The following is a 19,055-nucleotide window of genomic DNA, read 5'->3' on the forward strand; positions in this document are numbered from 1 at the left end:
ACACAACAGAGTTAACGTTCAAGCTATTTATTATGTTTAAAATGGCTGACAATAATCAATATTCATAATAATAGAAATTAATCTGCCTCATTTTTTAACTGTGCAGAGCTTTGGCTGCTTAATTAGGCCTACTATGCTACTATATTTCAATACATTATGGTGGTGATACTTTTTTCTCTGAGGTGGTACTTTGTGAAAAACTTTTGAGAACCACTGGTCTAAGTCATATATGGCCCGTTTCCACTGAGTGGTACGGTACGGTTCGGTTTGGTACGCTTTTATGGCCGTTTCCACTGTCAAAAGGCGTACCGAACCAAACCATACCGTACCACTTTTCCGGGACCCTTTCGAAAGGGTCCCAAACTGCAGAAAGGGTCCCAAAAGGTGGAGCTACACGCGCAGCTGAACGCTATTGGTTTACAGAGATACGTCATTCGTAGACTCAACAAGCCAGAATGTAAACAAAGGACCCTCCATGTTTGAAATACACAGCGAGAGATTACAGCGGAATTATAAATAGATATGCAGCCATGGTCGATCCTGCAAACAAACCCTGTCGTCGTCATGATAAACAGCCACAAAGCCATGGAGAAGAGCGGATTCACCCTGTGCCGCGTAGTCTGAAGCCCGAGTGGTTTCGCTTTTCTTTCTTGCGCTCGCCGCGCGACTATATCTGAAATAACAAACTTCTTGAGCTGATAATAATAACATGCACTTGATTATTGACAAGCTTTGGAAACCCGATCCTGTGAGAAGCTGACAAACGCGAGAGACACATTCAGAAAGAAAAGGACAAACGCGAGAGTGGGGCGCGAAAAAAAAGGCGAAGCCAAGGAGCACGTTATTTCTTCAGCAAACGTGAACAAACTGCCTTGTTTTAATCTTTATTATCACCTTTTGGACTAATATGAACTGGGAATGATGGAATGACTCTCTAACAGAGGCTTCATGTGCTGCTGAAGATTACAGACACAGATGAAAGGTTTGCACTGGCTGTAGGCTATACTTTGTGTTGTTTTGAACCTAATTAACGACGAAATGTCTGCTTTGTGTAGTTCTTCTGTAGTTGGTAACATATCGGAGACTGTAAGGGTCTGTATGTGTTCATATATGTTCATTTATTTATTTATTTAATATAATTACAGACGTTACAGTAGGCTATTTCACACCGTCATTGATCTGCAGTTATAATCAAGTCCTGTTTATAGAAAAGTTAGTAATAAACATTTATACACAAGTATTTATGTGTATAAAGCATCTGTTTTGTGAGAAGTGCTTTTCATATGATATGTGAACGACCCGTACAGCTTTATTGTAGACTTTTTCTCGAGCGAAAATGACGTCGACTGAAACTTTGTCATACACCACGCCCACCAAAAGGGGACCCTTGGTAGTGGAAACTCAAGCCTGATAAAGGTGACCCGTACCGATCCGAACCGTACCGTACTGTACCAGTCAGTGGAAACGAGCCAATAGTGTCAGTACAACTGTATAGGGAGTGCTTCACCAGGAGTCCCAGTTTGATACTGTTAAATCAGGTTTATTTTGTACAGTAGCACAATGGAAATCCATACAGCAGTGTATATTAACTTGTCACCTTTGCTGCAAGTAGACGTGCAAAAACAGTGCAAAGTTAATTGTGTATGTGTGTGTGTTGACCTGAAACTTTATAGACACATTCTGGAGATACCATTCACTAATCTTACGTCTTGTAAAAGGGGTAAAATAGGAGCCCATTAAAGTAAAGTGCAATCACAAATGCGTCATCTGTTTGTCATTCAGGTGAGATGTCCCATCATGAGGTGCTGGATGCGGTTTCTAAAGGCACCAGCGTGATCCTCAGCGAGCACAGCAACAGCGAGAGAGGCTTTCTGGGTGTTTTCAGAGAGAGACTAAGCGCTCGACTGGACCACACGGTTAGCATAGTGATCTCTCAGACTGACCGAGATCCACTACAGGTGGTCTGATCTCACTCTCACAGCCGTTTACTGTGTAATTCAGCCATACTGGACTGCATATATGCATATCACAAAGAATATTCAATGTGTGACCTGGAGTTTGTAAGTGCGACAGTAACATTGTCCTATAAACAAGTGAAATAAACCATATCATCTAGCTTTTTTTTTTACGCAATTGAGTTTACTGCATTTTAACCCCATGAAACTTACTACATCATATTTAATACACAAGTCTTTAAGGCCACTGATTGATCTACATGATCAAAACTTTGCTCGTAAATCTGTTGTATACAATGTACCTGTTGAACCGAGGGGAAGATACTTCCATAGAAGGAAAAAAGGAATGGAAGTCAATAACTATCAGTTTTGGACATTCTTCAAAATATCTTCCTGTTGAACCAAAGAAAAAAAGATACTATGGAAGTCAGTGGCTATCGATTTGTGACATTCTTCAAAATATCTTCCTGTTGAACCAAAAAAAAAGATACTATGGAAGTCAATAGCTATCAGTTTTGGACATTCTTCAAAATATCTTCCTGTTGAACCAAAGAAAAAAAAGATACTATGGAAGTCAATAGCTATCAGTTTTGGACATTCTTCAAAATATCTTCCTGTTGAACCAAAAAAAAAGATACTATGGAAGTCAATAGCTATCAGCTTTGGACATTCTTCAAAATATCTTCCTGTTGAACCAAAAAAAAAAAGATACTATGGAAGTCAATAGCTATCAGTTTTGGACATTCTTCAAAATAACTTCCTGTTGAACCAAAAGCAAGATATTTCAAAGAATGTTGCAAACTGGTAGCCATTGACTTCAATAGTAGGAAAAAACACTATAGAAGTCAATGGCTATTGGTTTGCGACATTCCTTAAAATATCTTCTTGTTGAACAAAAAGGGAAATATTTTGAAGAATGTTGCAAACCGGTAGCCACTGACTTCCATATTAGGAAAAAAAAAGATGCTGTGGAAGCCAATGCCTATCGGTTTGACTATCTCCCATTTACAACATTTTTCAAAATATGTTACTTTTGGTTTAACAGTCAGGAAGATATTTTGAAGAATGTCAGAAACTGATTGCACTCGACTTTTATAGTGTCTTTTTTCCTACTATGGAAGTCAAAGTCTACCATTTGCATCATTCTTTAAAATATCTTGCTTTTGGTTGAACGGGAAGATATTTTGAAGAATGTTGAAAACCGATCGACATTGACTTCTATACTACTTTTTTTTCAGTCAGTGCTACCGGTTTATAACATTCTTCAAAATATCTTTCTTTTGGTTCAGCAGGAAGATATTTTGAAGAATGTCAGAAACTGATACCCATTGACTTCCGTCAAATCTTTTTTTTTTTCATCTGTGGAAGTCAGTGGCTACATGTTTGCAACATTCTTTATAATATCTTACTTTTGCTTTAACAGGAAGATATTTTGAAGAATGTTGTAAACCGGAAGCCACTTCCACAGAATGTTGGAAACTGATAACCATTGACTTTCACAGTGTTTTTTCATACTATGGAATTCAATGGTTACTGGTTTGCCAAATTATTTAAAAATATCTTGTCTTTGGGCTTAACAGGAAGATATTTTGAAGAATGTCAGAAACTGATTGCCATTGACTTCCATAGTATCTTTTTTTCCCTACTATGGATGTCAATGGGTACCGATTTACATAATTTTTCTAAATATCTTACTTTTGGTTTAACAGGAAGATATTTTGAAGGATGTCAGAAACTGATACTCCTTGACTAACCATAGTATCTTTTTTTTTTTTTTTTACTATGGAAGTCAATGGCTACCGGTTTGCAATATTGAATTGTTGATGAACAATGAACTGTGTCAAAAGGAAGATATTTTGATTAATGTTGGAAACTGATAGACATTGACTTCTATTGTAACCTTTATTTTCTTACTATGGAAGTTAATGGCTACTGGTTTGCAACATTCTTCAAAATATCTTCTTTTTTTATTCAACAGTAAGATGTTTTGAAGAATGTCAGAAACCGATTGCCAATGACTTCCATAGTATCTTTTTGTCCTAATATAGAAGTCAATAGGTACCCGTTTGTAACATTCTTCGAAGTATCTTCCTTTTGATTAAACAGGAAGATATTTTGAAGAATGTCAGAAACCGATTGCCATTGACTTCCATACTAGCTTTTTTTTTCCCTACTATGGAAATCAATGGCTATCGGTTTGCAACATTCTTCAAAATATCTTCCTTTCAAGTTCAACAGGAAGGTATTTTGAAGAATGTCAAAAACTGATACTCATTGACTTCCATAGTATCTTTTTTTTTGACTATGGAAGTCAATGGCTACTGGTTTGCAACATTCTTCAAAATATTTTATTTTTGGGTTTAAAAGGAAGATATTTTGAAGAATGTCAAAAACTGATAGCCATTGACTTCTATTGTAACCTTTATTTTCTTACTATGGATGACAATGGCTACCGGTTTGCAACATTCTTCAAAATGTCTTCTTTTTGGTTTAACAAAGATATTTTGAAGAATGTCAGAAACTGATAGCCATTGAGTTTCATTGTAACCTTTATTTTCTTACTATGGAAGTTAATAGGTACCGGTTTACGACATTCTTCAAAATATCTTATTTTTGGGTTTAACAGGAAGATATTTTGAAGAAAATCGGAAACTAGTAGCCATTGACTTCCACAGTATGAAAAAATATACTGTGGAAGTCAGTGGCTACCGATTTGCAACATTCTTCTAAATGTTTTCCTTTCGGTTCATTAGGAAGATATTTTGATTAATGTTAGAAAACTGATAGTCATTGACTTGTATTGTAACCTTGATTTTCTTACTATGGAAGTCAGTTGATACCGAACATTCTTCACAATATCTTTTTTTGGTTTACCAAAAAAAAAAACCTGAGTAATTTTTTTGTGTATGTTTGTGTGAACTATCCCTTTAAAGATGCATTTATTTATCTACTAGTAAGGCAGTGTTCACTGTGGCCCTTGTAATCTCTAGTAAACTGCAGGAGGTGGAGGGTGTTTTCGGATGTAGTCAGACAGGACAGTCGGATAGTCGGTCATTACTCCTGTCGCTCCCATTGCAAACGCAGCAGCCATATCGGTCTCCTCATTGCACACAAACAGCTGCACCTGAGATGGCGAAATGACACTCAATTAAATCTGTTACTTTAAATTAAGAGCATTTATTCAGCTTCACAGAGCCAAGAAGTGTCACATATTCACCTGCAGGCCCCGTTTGATCAAGTGTTCAAACAAAGATTTCCACGTGATCAACCTGAGTGTCAACAATAAACACAATCACACACTGAATAACAAATGTCAACGTTTGTGTTGAGGAGTTCCACTTACTTCTGAAGCAGATACACAACAAATCTATTCTTCATATAGGCTTCCTCTGGAATATACGTCCTAAAAGATCGAAAGTACTATTAGTGAAATGCAATAAATGTGAAATATTATTGTTAAATACTTTAGTTTAATACTTCAGACTTTTTTATCTATAGATGTTTTATAAATAGTTTAGTTGTTAGTTCATGTTAAAGTACACTGGAAATCAAAACTAGCCGTATTGATTTTGTTAGCTCACATTTGTAGTTTTTCAGTTAAATTCTCAATGAATTGTCTGAGGAATTGGGCGTGGCTAACATACTTAACCACGCCCCTCCAGCTCACAGTTTTGTCGACAAACTGAAACAGAAGTCTGTCAGGTTGTAATAACTCTTCTAAAACCCATTTCCCAATCTTTCTGAATGAAATGCCTACTTTATACATCCAATCAGCTCGAGGTAGAAAAAACAAGCCACGCCCACTGTTTTCTCATTTAATATTCCGCTTCTCTAGGAACTCCATCACAATATGAACCAAAAATGGTAACAGCTTCCAGTTCATGCATACTTTAACTCAAGTGTAAAGTGTTGAGGCTCAACTGTCACTCATGGCAATTGCCATAGTTACAACAAATGGTTAGGGGGAAGTGCTGTGATCAAAACGGACTATAACTAGCTGTGTGCTTGAATAGATTTAATGCACATCCTCCAACCAATCGGAATCTTGAATTTTAAGAAGTCATGGGATAAATACAGGTTTAAATAATTTATTGATCAGAATGTTGATTTTTACGTTTATTAATGCGTGATTGAAACGTTTTATCATTAACGTTGGTGGACCTTTAAAAGGTTCTCTAATAATAATAATAGTAATAATTCCATCAGTTTAACACAATTTAGTTATCTAATGGGAACTTATTGTTACATGACCTATTTAGCAATACCTTTGGATTTTCGATGAATTGCTTTTTTTTTTTAAATACTTGGTTCTTATTGATTTTTTAGAAACATATAACCAGTGGGGGAAAAAAAATAAATAAATATATATATATACACACACTCACTGGCCACTTTATTAGGTACACCTTACTATTACCGGGTTGGACCCCCTTTTGCCTTTAGAACTGCCTTAATCCTCCATGGCATAGATTTAAAAAGGTACTGGAAATATTCCTCAGAGATTTTGCTCCATATTGACATGATAGCATCACGCAGTTGCTGCAGAATTGTCGGCTGCACATCCAGGATGCAAATTTCCCGTTCCACCACATCCCAAAGGTGCTCTATTGGATTGAGCTCTGGTGACTGTGGAGGCCATTTAAGTGCAGTGAACTCATTATCATGTTCAAAAAACCAGCCTGAGATGATTCGCGCTTTATGACATGGTGCGTTATCCTGCTGGAAGTAGTCATCAGAAGATGGGTACACTGTGGTCATAAATAGATGGACATGGTTGCTCGGTTTGATCTGCAGCAAATCGTCTTGACCATGTCTACATGGCTAAACCCATTGTGTTGCTGCCATGTGATTGGCTGATAAGAAATTTGTGTTAACGAGCAGTTGAACAGGTGTACCTAATAAAGTGGCCAGTAAGTATATCTCTAAATAAATATAAAATAAAATAAAAGGTTGCCGAACATAATCCCTTAACGATGCATAACTTTTAGAAGTATGTAAATGTTCAATTATGGATAATTGTATTGTCGTTGTGGAGAAAGCCAGTCATTTACTCCATTTCTTTTATAGATGAATTAGTTTTCAAATTAACATCTTATTTATAATACATGCAACATCGAATGGAAACTTTATAAAGATGAAGATTTGATTGTACAGACAAACCAGTAGGTCTTAAATGACTAAATTGTATTCAGTTATCATATTTCTATACTTTTCCACACTTTTATTACTTCTCTGAATTTTTTTTGAAGTTCTTTTGAATTTAACTCTGAATTAAATGAGACATTTGGAAGAAATAATTCTCTTCTTTTAACAGTTTGTGCAGGGGAATTTCTGCAGTGTATGTGAGTAGGGAATGCAGTGACCTGTTGATGATTCTAGGCAGGTAAAACATCAGCACACTTTCACCCAGAGGGACAAAGGGAAGGAGTCCAGTGTAGAAGAGCAATAAAAGCATTATTACACGCCTCATTGTGAACATATAGGGCATGGACGGGTTCTAGAAACAGAAAGAACACATGTATGATAAGCCAAGGAGAAAGGCTAGTGCTCAGTGATCACAGATTTACAGCTGAAGTCAGAATCATTAGCCCCCTTTTGATTTTGATTTTAAATATTTTCCAAATGATGTTTAACAGAGCAAGGAAATTTTCACAGTATGTCTGATAATATTTTTTCCTCTGGAGAAAGTCTTATTTGTTTTATTTCGGCTAGAATAAAAGCAGTTTTTAATTTTTTAAAAACCATTTTTGGGACAAAATTATTAGCCCCTTTAAGCTAATTTTTTTTCTCCTGATAATCTATAGAACAAACCATCGTTATACAATAACTTGCCTAATTACCCTAACCTGCCTAGTTCACCTTATTAACCTAGTTAAGCCTTTAAATGTCACTTTAAGCTGTATAGAAATGTCTTAAAAATATCTAGTAAAATATAATTTACTGTCATCATGGAAATAAAATAAATCAGTTATTAGAAATAAGTTTTTAAAACTATTATGCTTAGAAATGTTCTGAAACAATCTTCCCAGAACAAAACAGAAATTGGGGGAAAAAAAACAGGGGGGTTAATAATTCTGGCTTCAACTGTATATAAAGAAACACACTTCTGTACCTGCTTCAGACATTTAGCCATGACTTCATGCTCTTCAGAAGCCCAGACTGTAATGTGTTCTCTGCCGTATTTATGCACAAGATTAGAGACCTAACAAAAACAGAAAATGTACAGATAAATGGGAGAAGCAGCTAAAAAACTCAACTCACAATGTTATTTAGATAGTATTTGATATATACAGTTGGTACAGAAAGTAGTGGCTGCAAAATAACAAAGGGAAACATGTAAGGGGGTTACATGCTTCCCTCTTTGTTATTTTGCAGCCATTTGCTTAAATCATGTAAGATTTAATAAAAAAGAAAAACTGAAAAAACACATGGTCATAAGTATTCAGACCCTTTGCTATGACCCTCATATATTTATCCCAGGTGCTGTCTGTTTCTTGTGATCTTCTGTGTTTGATTATAGCGATTGGACTTGATTAGGAAAGCCACACACCTGTCTATATAAGAGCTTACAGCTCACAATGCATGTCAGAGCAAATGAGAATCATGAGGTCAAAGGAACTGCACAAAGAGCTCAGAGACAGAATTGTGGCCAGACACAGATCTGGCCAAGGTTACAAAAACATTCTGCTGCATTTAAGGTTCCTAAGAGCACAGTGGCCTCCATAATCCTTAAATTGAAGATGTTTAGGATTACCAGAACCATTCCTAGAGCTAGCCGTCCAGCCAAACTAAGCTATCAGGGTAGTCTTGGTGAGAGAGGTAAAGAACCCAAAGATCACTGTGGCTGAGCTCCAGAGATGCAGTCGGGAGATGGGAGAAAGTTGTAGTAATTAACCATCACTGCAGCCCTCCACCAGTCAGGGCTTTACGTGGCCCGACACATGAAAACCTGCTTGAAGTTTGCTAAAAAAACACCTGAAGATTCTTTAGTCTGATGATACTAAGATATAACCTTTTGGCCTTAATTCTAACGCCCCATTCACACGGGGCGTCAGCGTCAACGCTTCCCATTCACTTTGAATGGGTGACGTCAGGCATTGCCAAACTGCATTGTAGATCCGTTGGCGCTGCTTCAGAGGCGTTTTTTGCTGCTGAAGTTGGGATTAGCTCAACTTTTCAAGCGCCGACGGAAGCGTCAGCCAATCAGATCGCTGTATGCAAATACACCAGCTAGACAGTGGCATATTGCTGTCTGAATTTCATTGGCTGACGCTTCTATGACGATCGCTTCAGCCCAAACTTCAGACACGCCTTCAGTCAGGCGTTGACGCTGAAGCCCCGTGTGAATGGGCCGTAAGTGGTATGTGTGGAGTAAACCAGGCACTGCTCATCACCTGTCCAATACAGTGAGCAGTGAAGCATGGTGGTGGCAGCATCATGCTGTGGTGGTGTATATCAGCTGCAGGTGCAGGAGGACTGGTTGCAATCAAGTGAAAGTTGAATGCAGCCAAGTACAGGGATATCCTGGACAAAAACCTTCTCCAGAGTGCTCAGGACCTCAGACTAGGCTGAAGGTTTACCTTCCAAAAAGACAATGACCCCAAGCACACAGCTAAAATAGCAAAGGAGTAGCTTCACAACAACTCTGTGACTGTTCTTGAATGGCCCAGCCAGAGCCCTGACCTGAACCCAGTTGAGCCTCTCTGTTGAGACCTAAAATGGCATCCAGCAATGTTTACCATCCAACCTGACAGAACTGGAGAGGATCTACAAGGAGGATTGGCCCAAATCCAAGTGTGAAAAACTTTTTGCATCTTGCAGTATTAGATCAAGAGGGTGCTTCTGCTAAATACTGAGCAAAGGGTCTGAATACTTAAGACTATGTGATTTTACATTTTTTCTTTCCAAAAAAATGCAAAAATGGCAACAATTCTGTGTTTTAGCAAATGGCTAAAATGTATTAGCTTGAAGTATTCGTCAAGTATCGTCAATTGAAGTATTATTAATGTGATGCTGAAATACAGCTGAACCTAATACAGCAATATTGATCTCACCTTTTTAATAAGCAAGTCGTTGTTTTCTTTGATCTCGAGTGTCATTGGCATGTTGGGGAAATTCTTCAAGACGTTTTCCAGCAACACAAACCTCCTGTCCTTCCCTGTGCTGTAGTGTCCTGCAGAAAACATTCAGTATTTACTATTTAGAGCACTTAGTTCACCCCAAAATGAGTAATTATTCACCCTTATGTCATTCCAATCACCTGAGACTTCAGTTCATCCTTCATTTCCGTGATTGGAAAGAGATGATGGTGAACAATTAATAACATCATTTAGATTTTTGCGTGAACTAACCCTTATATTAATATACAGTACGACAGTGTCAAACCATAACAATTGACTTACCGACATAAAAAGTGACCTCCAGCTTCTCTTCATAGAGAGGCAAATCCTGAAACACACACCGTAGGATTTAAAAGCCATCAGTGAGCCACAAATAGAGAAATCGCTTTAATAATGCGCACCTGGAATTTCAGAGACGACACGGTTTTGTCGTCGCCTGTTTGTCTCAAAAGGTTGTTATCGTGCGAAACTACAACATATCCGTCGAGTGTGAGATGACAGTCCATCTCCAGCATATCAGTGCCCGCAGATACAGCGCTGTAAAATATACAATTCAGACACACACGCTTGAAAAGAGGAGAAACAGAGGCAGAAATAGAGGAACTTACTGTGTAAACGCCTCCATTGTGTTTTCTATCCTCTCTCCAGAGCCTATAGCCAAAAAAAAATTGATTAAAGTAATTAAGTTAAATTAATTAAGCTTTATATTACAATACAGGTTACATTTGACTCAAATAAATGCTTTTAGATTTAGGGCCCTATCATACACCCGGCGCAAGGCGCGGCGCAATACTCTTTTGCTACTTTTAGCTCGGCGCAAGGGTCATTTTGAGGTGTTGCACCATGCTGTTTAATTAGCAAATGCATTTGCGCTCAAATGTGCGCCCATAGGCGTTCTGGTCTAAAAAAGCAGGCGTGTTTTGGCGCGTTGCTATTTTGAGAAACTGTAAATTGTCTGTTCTTTAGACCAGAACAAAGTCGGTCTATTGTCTGGAGCAAAGTGCGCCTGGCTTACACACTACACACAAGATGCAATACGCAAATATCTTTACATATGAAAAATATATAATATCTTAAGGATATATATATATATAGGATATAATAAGGATATATATAGAATATAAATATAAATGATCAAAATATTACAAAACATTTTAATTTCTAGCCTACATGAAGATTTAAAAACCACTGCCTTACTTTCTTCATCTCGGGAGGCTTTTTCAGTTCATTCAATTTGCTTTTGTATAATGTTATTATTATTAGCAGTATTATTTATTATATCCATATTTATATTTGTTTTATTAAAAACAAGCTTAGATTTGCCCACCTGTCAGGTTTTAGACCATATGGGGCATGGCAGGTGTATTTGGAAATAACTCAGTATTTTGAGCACACTTGGTCATTATTGTTCATTTATTCGTTTGCTGGAAATTAGAACTGAATTTAGAAATAGTTTTGAAACAAATATTTGTGCTTAACAAACAAAATTAATTATTTATAGGCTAATTGATGTCTATGCGTAAAGGTTTCCTTATCCACGAGAGCAAAAGCGAAAGTGAACTTACTTTACGTCAAAATGCGCTCTTGGCGTGACGCAGCTGGCTCTTAAAGGGAATGGGAGATGAGGCTCTAATTTGTTTATTCTCAAAACACACCTATAACTCATTAAGAAAATAAACTCAACCCTTTTAGACCATGCGCCATGGCGCAAAGCGGATTTTCCGGTCCTTAAATTAGCAAAAATGCTTCTGACATGCCCTGAAAGCGTTTGCGCCCTGCGTTTTGTGCTCTGTGCATGGACCGTCAAAATAGAGCCCTTAATGTTTTACAATTTTTTGTGAAAATAAAATGTCCAAATATGAGTGAAATAATGTTCTATTGTAATTCAGCGGAACTGATATAAATCAAAATTATAAGCCTCTATTAACTTCAGTTTAATTGGGAGAAACTTTTTTTTTTAACATTTCTAAACAATAGTTTTAATAACTCATTTCTATTAACTGATTTGTTTTATCTTTGCCACGATGAGATATTTAGATCTTTATTTAGATATTTAGTTTTTTTAAGAGACTAGTAATCAGCTTAAAGTGCAATTAAAAGGTGAATTAGGCAAGTTAGGGTAATTAGGCAAGCCATTGTATATCAGTGGTTTGTTCAGTAGATAAAGTATTCCTTAAGGGCGCTAAAACTGTTGACCTTAAAATGTTTTTATTTTTAATTTTAAAGAAAACCTGCTTTTATTCATGCCTAAATAAAACAAATAATTCCAGAAGAAAAAATATTATAGGAAATACTGTGAAAATTTCCTTGCTCTGTTTAACATCATTTGGGAAATATATAAATAAGAAAAAAATTACAGCAGGGGGATTAATATTTGACTTCAAGTGTATTTGTATAAAAATAAATATTCTGACCTATGCTTTGTGAAATGATATAGAACAGTGGTTCTCAAACTGTGGTACGTGTACCACTAGTGGTACGCAGAGGAATCACTGAATAATTAAAGTAAAAAATAAACACGCTTTTAACGAATATGCTAACACCGATGTGATCAGTAAATTGATTATAAAAGGCTAAACCTTTTATTTTATTTGAATTTTTCTAATGTATTCTATCATTTGAAGCTAATTTCCTGCCCATATTTGTAACGGTTGTTGGGGGCATATCCCGTATTTATATATAATCCCATTGTTGACGGGTATAATTTAATCACCTGCTTTTCTGGCACACAAAGCCTACTCTAACGCTCAGTAAGCAGGTCTAATTTCTAATTTAAATATTAAAAGTTCAAAAGGTATATTTAAAATAAACACTAATGTTTAGATTTCAAAGATATACAAATAAGTCATATTTACATGCACCTTATATTTCAAAATTCATCAAAAAGAGTTTATATATGAATACGATGACATATAGCCTACTGTATATTTATGAGGTCCAAGGAACATTTCCAGGTTTTGATGAATAGGCTACTTAATGATAATACTTTACATTTACGTACAGAAGTTTTCTTTTTGCTTTTTAAGAACAGTGTAATTTTTTATTAACTTTTAAAAGCACATTTTAATTTAAATGTTGACGTTTATATATTTATTTTTTTGACCTGTAAGCACCGTACAATGCTTAATGTTCAAATTATTTATAATGGTTAAAGTGGCTGACAATAATAAATATTCATAATAATAGTAATTAATCTGCCTGGTTTTTGAACTGTGCAGAGCTTTAGCTGCTTAATTACGCTACTGTATTTCCGTATCGGTCATTATGGTGGTGCATGGAGAGACGATTCTTTTCTGAGGTGGTACTTGGTGGAAAAAAGTTTGAGAACCACTGATATAGAAGAATAGGTGATTATACAAAAATTATGATATTATTAATTACTCAAAACACAAGAGCAGTTTACAGGAAATTATAAAAATGATAAAAACACACTGAAATAATCTACCAGATCAAATTAAGATGATGTTAAAAGTTACATATTAAATATTAATAATTGTTAAGACTCAGAAGTTGCAGACAAATATAGGTAAAACCTGTAATGGTTTGACGTAGAGTGACAAAACAAAGATTTTAAATAAAAAATTATACTTTGAGGTGGAACTGTGCTAATTGAATAGAGTCTTTTAATTAATAATGTTTTTATTAATAACAATTAAAAAGATGTAAAAAACCTAATAGATCTAGTAGAGAAACTGATCATTTTGTGGTCTCTTGATTTTTTAAATAGCTGTATATAACATGTAATATTCAATATTTGTGTGTTTTTTACATAGACTATAAGATATAAAATTATATATGTTTTTTTTATAGTGAGATGTGAAAATTTTATCCTAAAGCTTGCTTTTTTCACAGTGATTTATAATGAGTTCTAGCAGAGCCAGTTAACATTAAAGGGACAGTTCACCCCAAAATTTTAATTCTGTCATCATTTACTCATCCTTGATGTTTTCCAAACCAGTTTAAGTTTCTTTCTTCTGCTGAACACAAAAGAAGATAGTTTGAAGAATGTTGGAAACCAGTAAACATTAAGATCCACAGTGGGAAAACCAAATACAAAAACAAAAATGCTGTTCATTCATACTCTTGTCGGCTTAGTCCATTTATTAATCCGGGGTCGCCACAGCGGAATGAACTGCTAACATCCACACAGACACTCATACACTACGGACAATTTAGCCTATACTCAATTCAGCTGTACCGCATGTCTTTGGACTGTGGGGGAAACCGGAGCACCCGGAGGAAACCCACGCGAACGCAGGGAGAACATGCAAACTCCACTCAGAAACGCCAACTGCGTCGAGGTTCGAACCAGCAACCTTCTTGCTGTGAGGCGACAGCACTACCTACTGTGCCACTGCGTCGCCATATTGTGTGTTCAATAAAATAAAATAAAACTCTGGTTTGGGATGAGTTAAATTAATCTAAATGATGACAGAATTTTCATTTGACAACAAAACCCCTAGAAACGTTATAAGTACTCCACTTTAACGCAACATAGTATGCACAGCACTGAAAAAACTACATTTTTTAAAGATAAGTGGTTGCGAACAATTTATGCGGGCTGATTTTAAACAAACAAATTAAGTTTAAGATTGCTCAATGTAATTTGTTTTGTTTAAATCCAGCCCAAATAAACCAGCCTGATCTCACGAGAAAACATAAGTATTTTACGTTTTGCCAGTTTAGTGGCTTATTCGTACGAGTTCAGTCGTACGAAATGGTACGATTTTAAAAAGAAGGCGTGGCACCTAACCCCACCCCTAAACCCAACCCTCACTGGGTGATGAGCAAATCGTACTAAATTGTACGAATTAGATCGTACAAATTCATACGAATTAGCCACTAAATGAAAAAGTTACGAATTGCCGTGAGATTGTGCTGAATAAGTGAAGTTTATTCATAAACAAATTTCGAGAGGATCACGTGCTTATGATTGTTCACAGCTGTTCCAACTTTAGCTAATGACTGATTATCCTATCAGACGATCCTTAACTCACTATAAATAACCAGACTTTTCTCATTTCAATATCTTCGTCTTGAAGAAACCCCCCCACCCAACCCTACTTTCCCTCCTTTCAAACAGGCGTCACGGTGGCCAGCGATTAGCGCTGTTGCCTCACAGCAAGAATGCCCCTGGTTTAATTCCTTTCCAAACCAGACGGCATTTCTGTGCGGAGTTTGCTCGTTCTCACCGTGGTCGCTTGGGTTTTCCCCGGGTCCTCCGGTTTCCTCCCACAGTTCAAAAACAAGCACTCTAAACAATTAATCAAAATACATTAGCTAACCTCTGAGTACACCTTTTCAGCATACATATCCGTCACTTAGCTACAACAAGCAAGAGGGGGAGTCATCGAGATCTACCTGAGCTCAAACTCCCCTCTCGCCTTGCAACAGGAGGGAGCCCAGGGCTCGAGGATCTTAAAAGCTCAGGGCTCTCTCCCGGGACAGCACGCCAAACTAGCTTTACTATCAATCATCAGCTAAGTGTGAACTCTTGAAACAGTTTCCCTTAAAAATTGTAGTAAATCCAATGCATCAATTCTGTCAGTGTGTATGAGTATAAAAGCAGCACTTGCCTCCTCTGTGTGAAATGTGTCTGCAGTAGAACTCCAGTCGTTTCCTCTTATGAAGTATGAGTGGATAGCGTAACAGAAACAGCGAACAAACGACGTAAAATAAAACAGCCAAGCAGAGAAGTAAGACCCAGCTCACGGTGTCCATTTCTAAAACGAGCCTCTTAATCCTTCACTAACTGCACTTTGACTCTCAGAGTCGAGTGTATACTTGAGTAAGTGTTTGTAGAAAGCAAATATCAGGTGCTCTTTGAAATCCTCCACCTGCTTTGCTCTACATGTCTTATCAGGCACTGCTTTTATAGCGTTCATTCTGTCTGAGCGGACATGTGATCATGCATAAGAGCCCTGTGGTTAATGCTGATATCAGAACAGAAAGAAATCAGATCTCGCAGCTTATCGGGCTTCCGTTGAAATTGGGAAAGCAGAATATTGGAGACTACAAAACAATCCGTTTTTATTCATTTGTATGTGCGTTTAGTGTGTGAAGTGAGAAATAGCTGGTGTTTTATTATCCTTTATCTGAACTGTTGTGGTTTTAGTTGGAGTTTCAGATTGTGTTCACATGAATCTTAAAGGTCTGACTTGACTGAGTCACTTCTGCTTGGTTATAACCAGAGCTGTCGGAGTAAAGCATGACAGTTGCTTCATGAGAAACATGGGCAGACATGCATTTTTGTGCATGTCATGATTGCTGGAAAATCCCTCGTCATATGTTATATTATGTTCCCTTTTTGGAAAAACTTTTTGCAACTTTTTCAATGCAATTTTTTCAAGATCAGTATTTTATTCAAATTATTATACGTACAGAATTATTAGCCCCCCCATCCCCCAAATTATTAGTCCCACTGTTTATTTTTCCCCAATTCTGTTTTTTTTTTTTTTTAATATATATTTTTATTGAACATTTTGGTTACACTTTATGATAACTACACACTATAAATCATTTATTAAGCATTAGCAAATAGTGAATTCATTATCTGTTAAGCATTAACTACATTAATAAACGTTAGTAAGCAGTTTATAACTGCAGCTACAAACGCTCTATTCTTGAATTATGAGCAGCTATATAATGTGTTTAATGACTGTATTTTCATACTTAGTTAATGATTTATTTTTCATTACTAAATTAAGTATCACATTATTTACAAACCGTTTGTATTTAAGAGTAGTTGAGGGTTTTCCATTCAGAATGAGTTAGTAAATGATTAATAAACTATTGAAATCAACATTTATTTGCCTTATTATTCAGGCATATACTAATAGTTAACTAATATGTTAGTAAATGCTTTATTAACTTCATCCAGTTTTGTGACCTATTCTAAAGTGAGGACTATTCATGCTTTATAAATGCCTTATAAATGACTATTAAAGGCTCAGTATCAAATGAACAATAATCTGTGCAATCTTTCTAAAAAGTAAAATTACTGTAAAGTTTAAACATTGCAAAATAACAGGAGTGTCAAAATACGACATAAACCTGGATAAAACAACAATATAATAATTTAACAATATAATAAGATGTAATGTTTAAACTCTACACTGATTTTATTTTAGATTAGGTTGCAAAGATTGATTTTTCATTTGAAGTACAGTTTCGTTTGTGTATCTTTAAATAAAGAGAAATGAATAATGTCTTTTTTTCCTGTTTAGAATTTAACTGAGCCTTTATTTGTCATTTATAAGGGATTTATAAAGCATGAGTAGTCCTCACTTTAGATTAGGTCACAAAACTGCATGAAGTTGAGTTAATAAAGCATTTATTAACATATTAGTTAACTATTAGTAAATGCCTGAATAATAAGACATACAAATGTTGATTTCAACAGTTTATTAATCATTTACTAACTCATTCTGAATGATGCTAAAAACCCTCAACTACTCTTAAATACAAACAGTTTGTAAATAATGCGATACTTAATTTAGTAATGAAAAATAAATCATTAACTAAGTATGAAAATACAGTCATTAAACACATTATATAGCTGCTTATAAGTCAAGAATTGAGCATTTGTAGCTGCAGTTATAAACTGCTTACTAATGTTTATTAATGTAGAGTTAATGCTTAACAGATAATGAGTTCACTATTTGCTAATGCTTAATAAATGATTTATAGTGTGTAGTTATTATAAAGTGTTACCAACATTTTTAGTGCAAAAACACATCAGAAAATTACCTTGAGTAGAAAGATAGTATCTGTCATACATGTAATTTGAGTTCTGACCCCCACATGAAAAATAAAAATAAAATAAAAATAGTAGTAAATAAAATTAAATTGTAATTAAATAAACAAATGAATAATAATAATAACACTTATAATAATAAAAATAATAAACACACACAAAAAAATTACAATATTATATTGCGAAAAGGCATATTACATTTCCCAATTTCTGTTTAACGGAGAGCAATTTTTTTCAACACATTTCTAAACATAATAGTTTTAATAACTAATTTCAATGAGTTTCAGTTTACTTATTTAATTTATTATTATTGTAATTTTTCATATCTGCAATGCCTGTATTTTGGCATTTTTTTGCAGTCCACTTCTAATCTAAGTTGGAAATCAGTGTTTTCTTTATTGGCATTGATTGTTTTGAAATTCAAATGGCATTAACATGCCTGTGTTTTAATTTCTGTAATAAATATGGCTGTCAAGCCAGGATCTTGATGGTTTATTGTAGGTTTGTTGTTTACATGAAGAAATCTGTGTTACAAGTTAAACAAAAATTCTAATAAACAATTATATTTTGATTTTAAATAGTTTTTGTCTTGCGTTTACATTAATTTTACATTTGAATAGTCAAAATTACAAGTTTCAGTCTTTTACATGCGATTAATCGCGACTAATAATAAAAAAAAGTGTGATTAATTAGTTAATTTTTAATAAGTTGACAGCACTAGTTTAAACATAAAAGTTTTAACAACTCATTTCTTTAATATCTAGTATTTTTCAAGAGACTAGTTTTCAGTTTAAAGTGCAATTTAAAGGCTTAACCTGGTAAACTAAGCAAGTCATTGGACAACAGTGGTTTGTTTTGTATAGCCAATTGAAGAAATGGGAGCTAATATTACTGGCCATTGCAACTCCAAACCAGACAATATATCACTTTAAACTATTACAAATGTTCATAGAAGTCACTTTTTTCCAAACTTTTAAAGGTTAAAAGTTGTTAAAAAGAAGGTTTAAGGTCCCATAATTCAATTTAAAATCATAAATAAATGGGAAAAAATAAAAACATGATTCACAAAATATGGAAAGCAGCTAATTTACTGATTTTTATTATTTTTTTGCAGTGTGGTTTCTTCTAGCAACTGGTTTGAGGCTGATTTGGAGCTCTGAACACTGTTGTTGTAGTTGTTGTTTGTGTTGTTGATTCGCAGGGAGGTGATAAAGAGAGAGGGGA

General features: G+C 35.3%; 2 protein-coding genes across 7 annotated transcripts in view; one reads left to right on the plus strand and one right to left on the minus strand.

Annotated features, from left to right (window-relative positions):
• nif3l1 (NIF3 NGG1 interacting factor 3-like 1 (S. cerevisiae)) overlaps nt 1-19,055 on the plus strand; it is a 41,812-nt gene that overhangs the window by 17,148 nt on the left and 5,609 nt on the right. For 2 of the 5 annotated variants that reach the window (XM_073917879.1, XM_068224644.2), the window contains exon 7: nt 1,783-1,916. In XM_073917879.1, coding sequence (XP_073773980.1) covers nt 1,783-1,916 — 134 coding nt within the window. Of the gene's footprint in view, nt 1-1,782; nt 2,104-7,269; nt 7,339-19,055 lie in introns of those variants that run through there. The other 3 variants (XM_073917880.1, XM_073917881.1, NM_001029968.2) reach the window with 3 other exon arrangements.
• Nucleotides 1,520-17,875, minus strand: gdpd3b (glycerophosphodiester phosphodiesterase domain containing 3b). Of its 2 annotated transcripts, XR_012387800.1 has the most exons (11): nt 15,652-17,875; nt 10,684-10,726; nt 10,477-10,612; nt 10,358-10,403; nt 10,010-10,128; nt 8,068-8,157; nt 7,319-7,452; nt 5,299-5,358; nt 5,173-5,224; nt 4,518-5,079; nt 3,596-4,125 (listed from the first exon to the last, which is right to left on the minus strand). XR_012387800.1 is itself a non-coding variant. In XM_017358497.4 (10 exons), exons 1-10 carry the CDS (start codon nt 15,794-15,796, stop codon nt 4,942-4,944), a joined length of 963 nt encoding a protein of 320 aa, XP_017213986.2. In that variant the 5' UTR covers nt 15,797-17,875; the 3' UTR covers nt 1,520-4,941. The 2 variants fall into 2 exon arrangements, 1 of the variants encoding a protein (XP_017213986.2); XM_017358497.4 differs by having other exon boundaries at nt 1,520-5,079.

This window comes from Danio rerio, chromosome 12 (genome assembly GCF_049306965.1).
Source record: "Danio rerio strain Tuebingen ecotype United States chromosome 12, GRCz12tu, whole genome shotgun sequence".
NCBI lineage: Eukaryota > Metazoa > Chordata > Actinopteri > Cypriniformes > Danionidae > Danio > Danio rerio.

Bases quoted from the DNA above. Each gene is read 5' to 3' on its own strand.
- gdpd3b (XM_017358497.4), bottom strand. From the start codon at position 15,796: ATGGACACCGTGAGCTGGGTCTTACTTCTCTGCTTGGCTGTTTTATTT. The intron at 10,404-10,476 runs GTGCGCATTATT...TGTGTGTTTCAG, and splicing joins TGTCGTCTCTGAAATTCCAG to GATTTGCCTCTCTATGAAGA. The intron at 10,129-10,357 runs GTAAGTCAATTG...TGTTTTCTGCAG, and splicing joins GGAGGTCACTTTTTATGTCG to GACACTACAGCACAGGGAAG.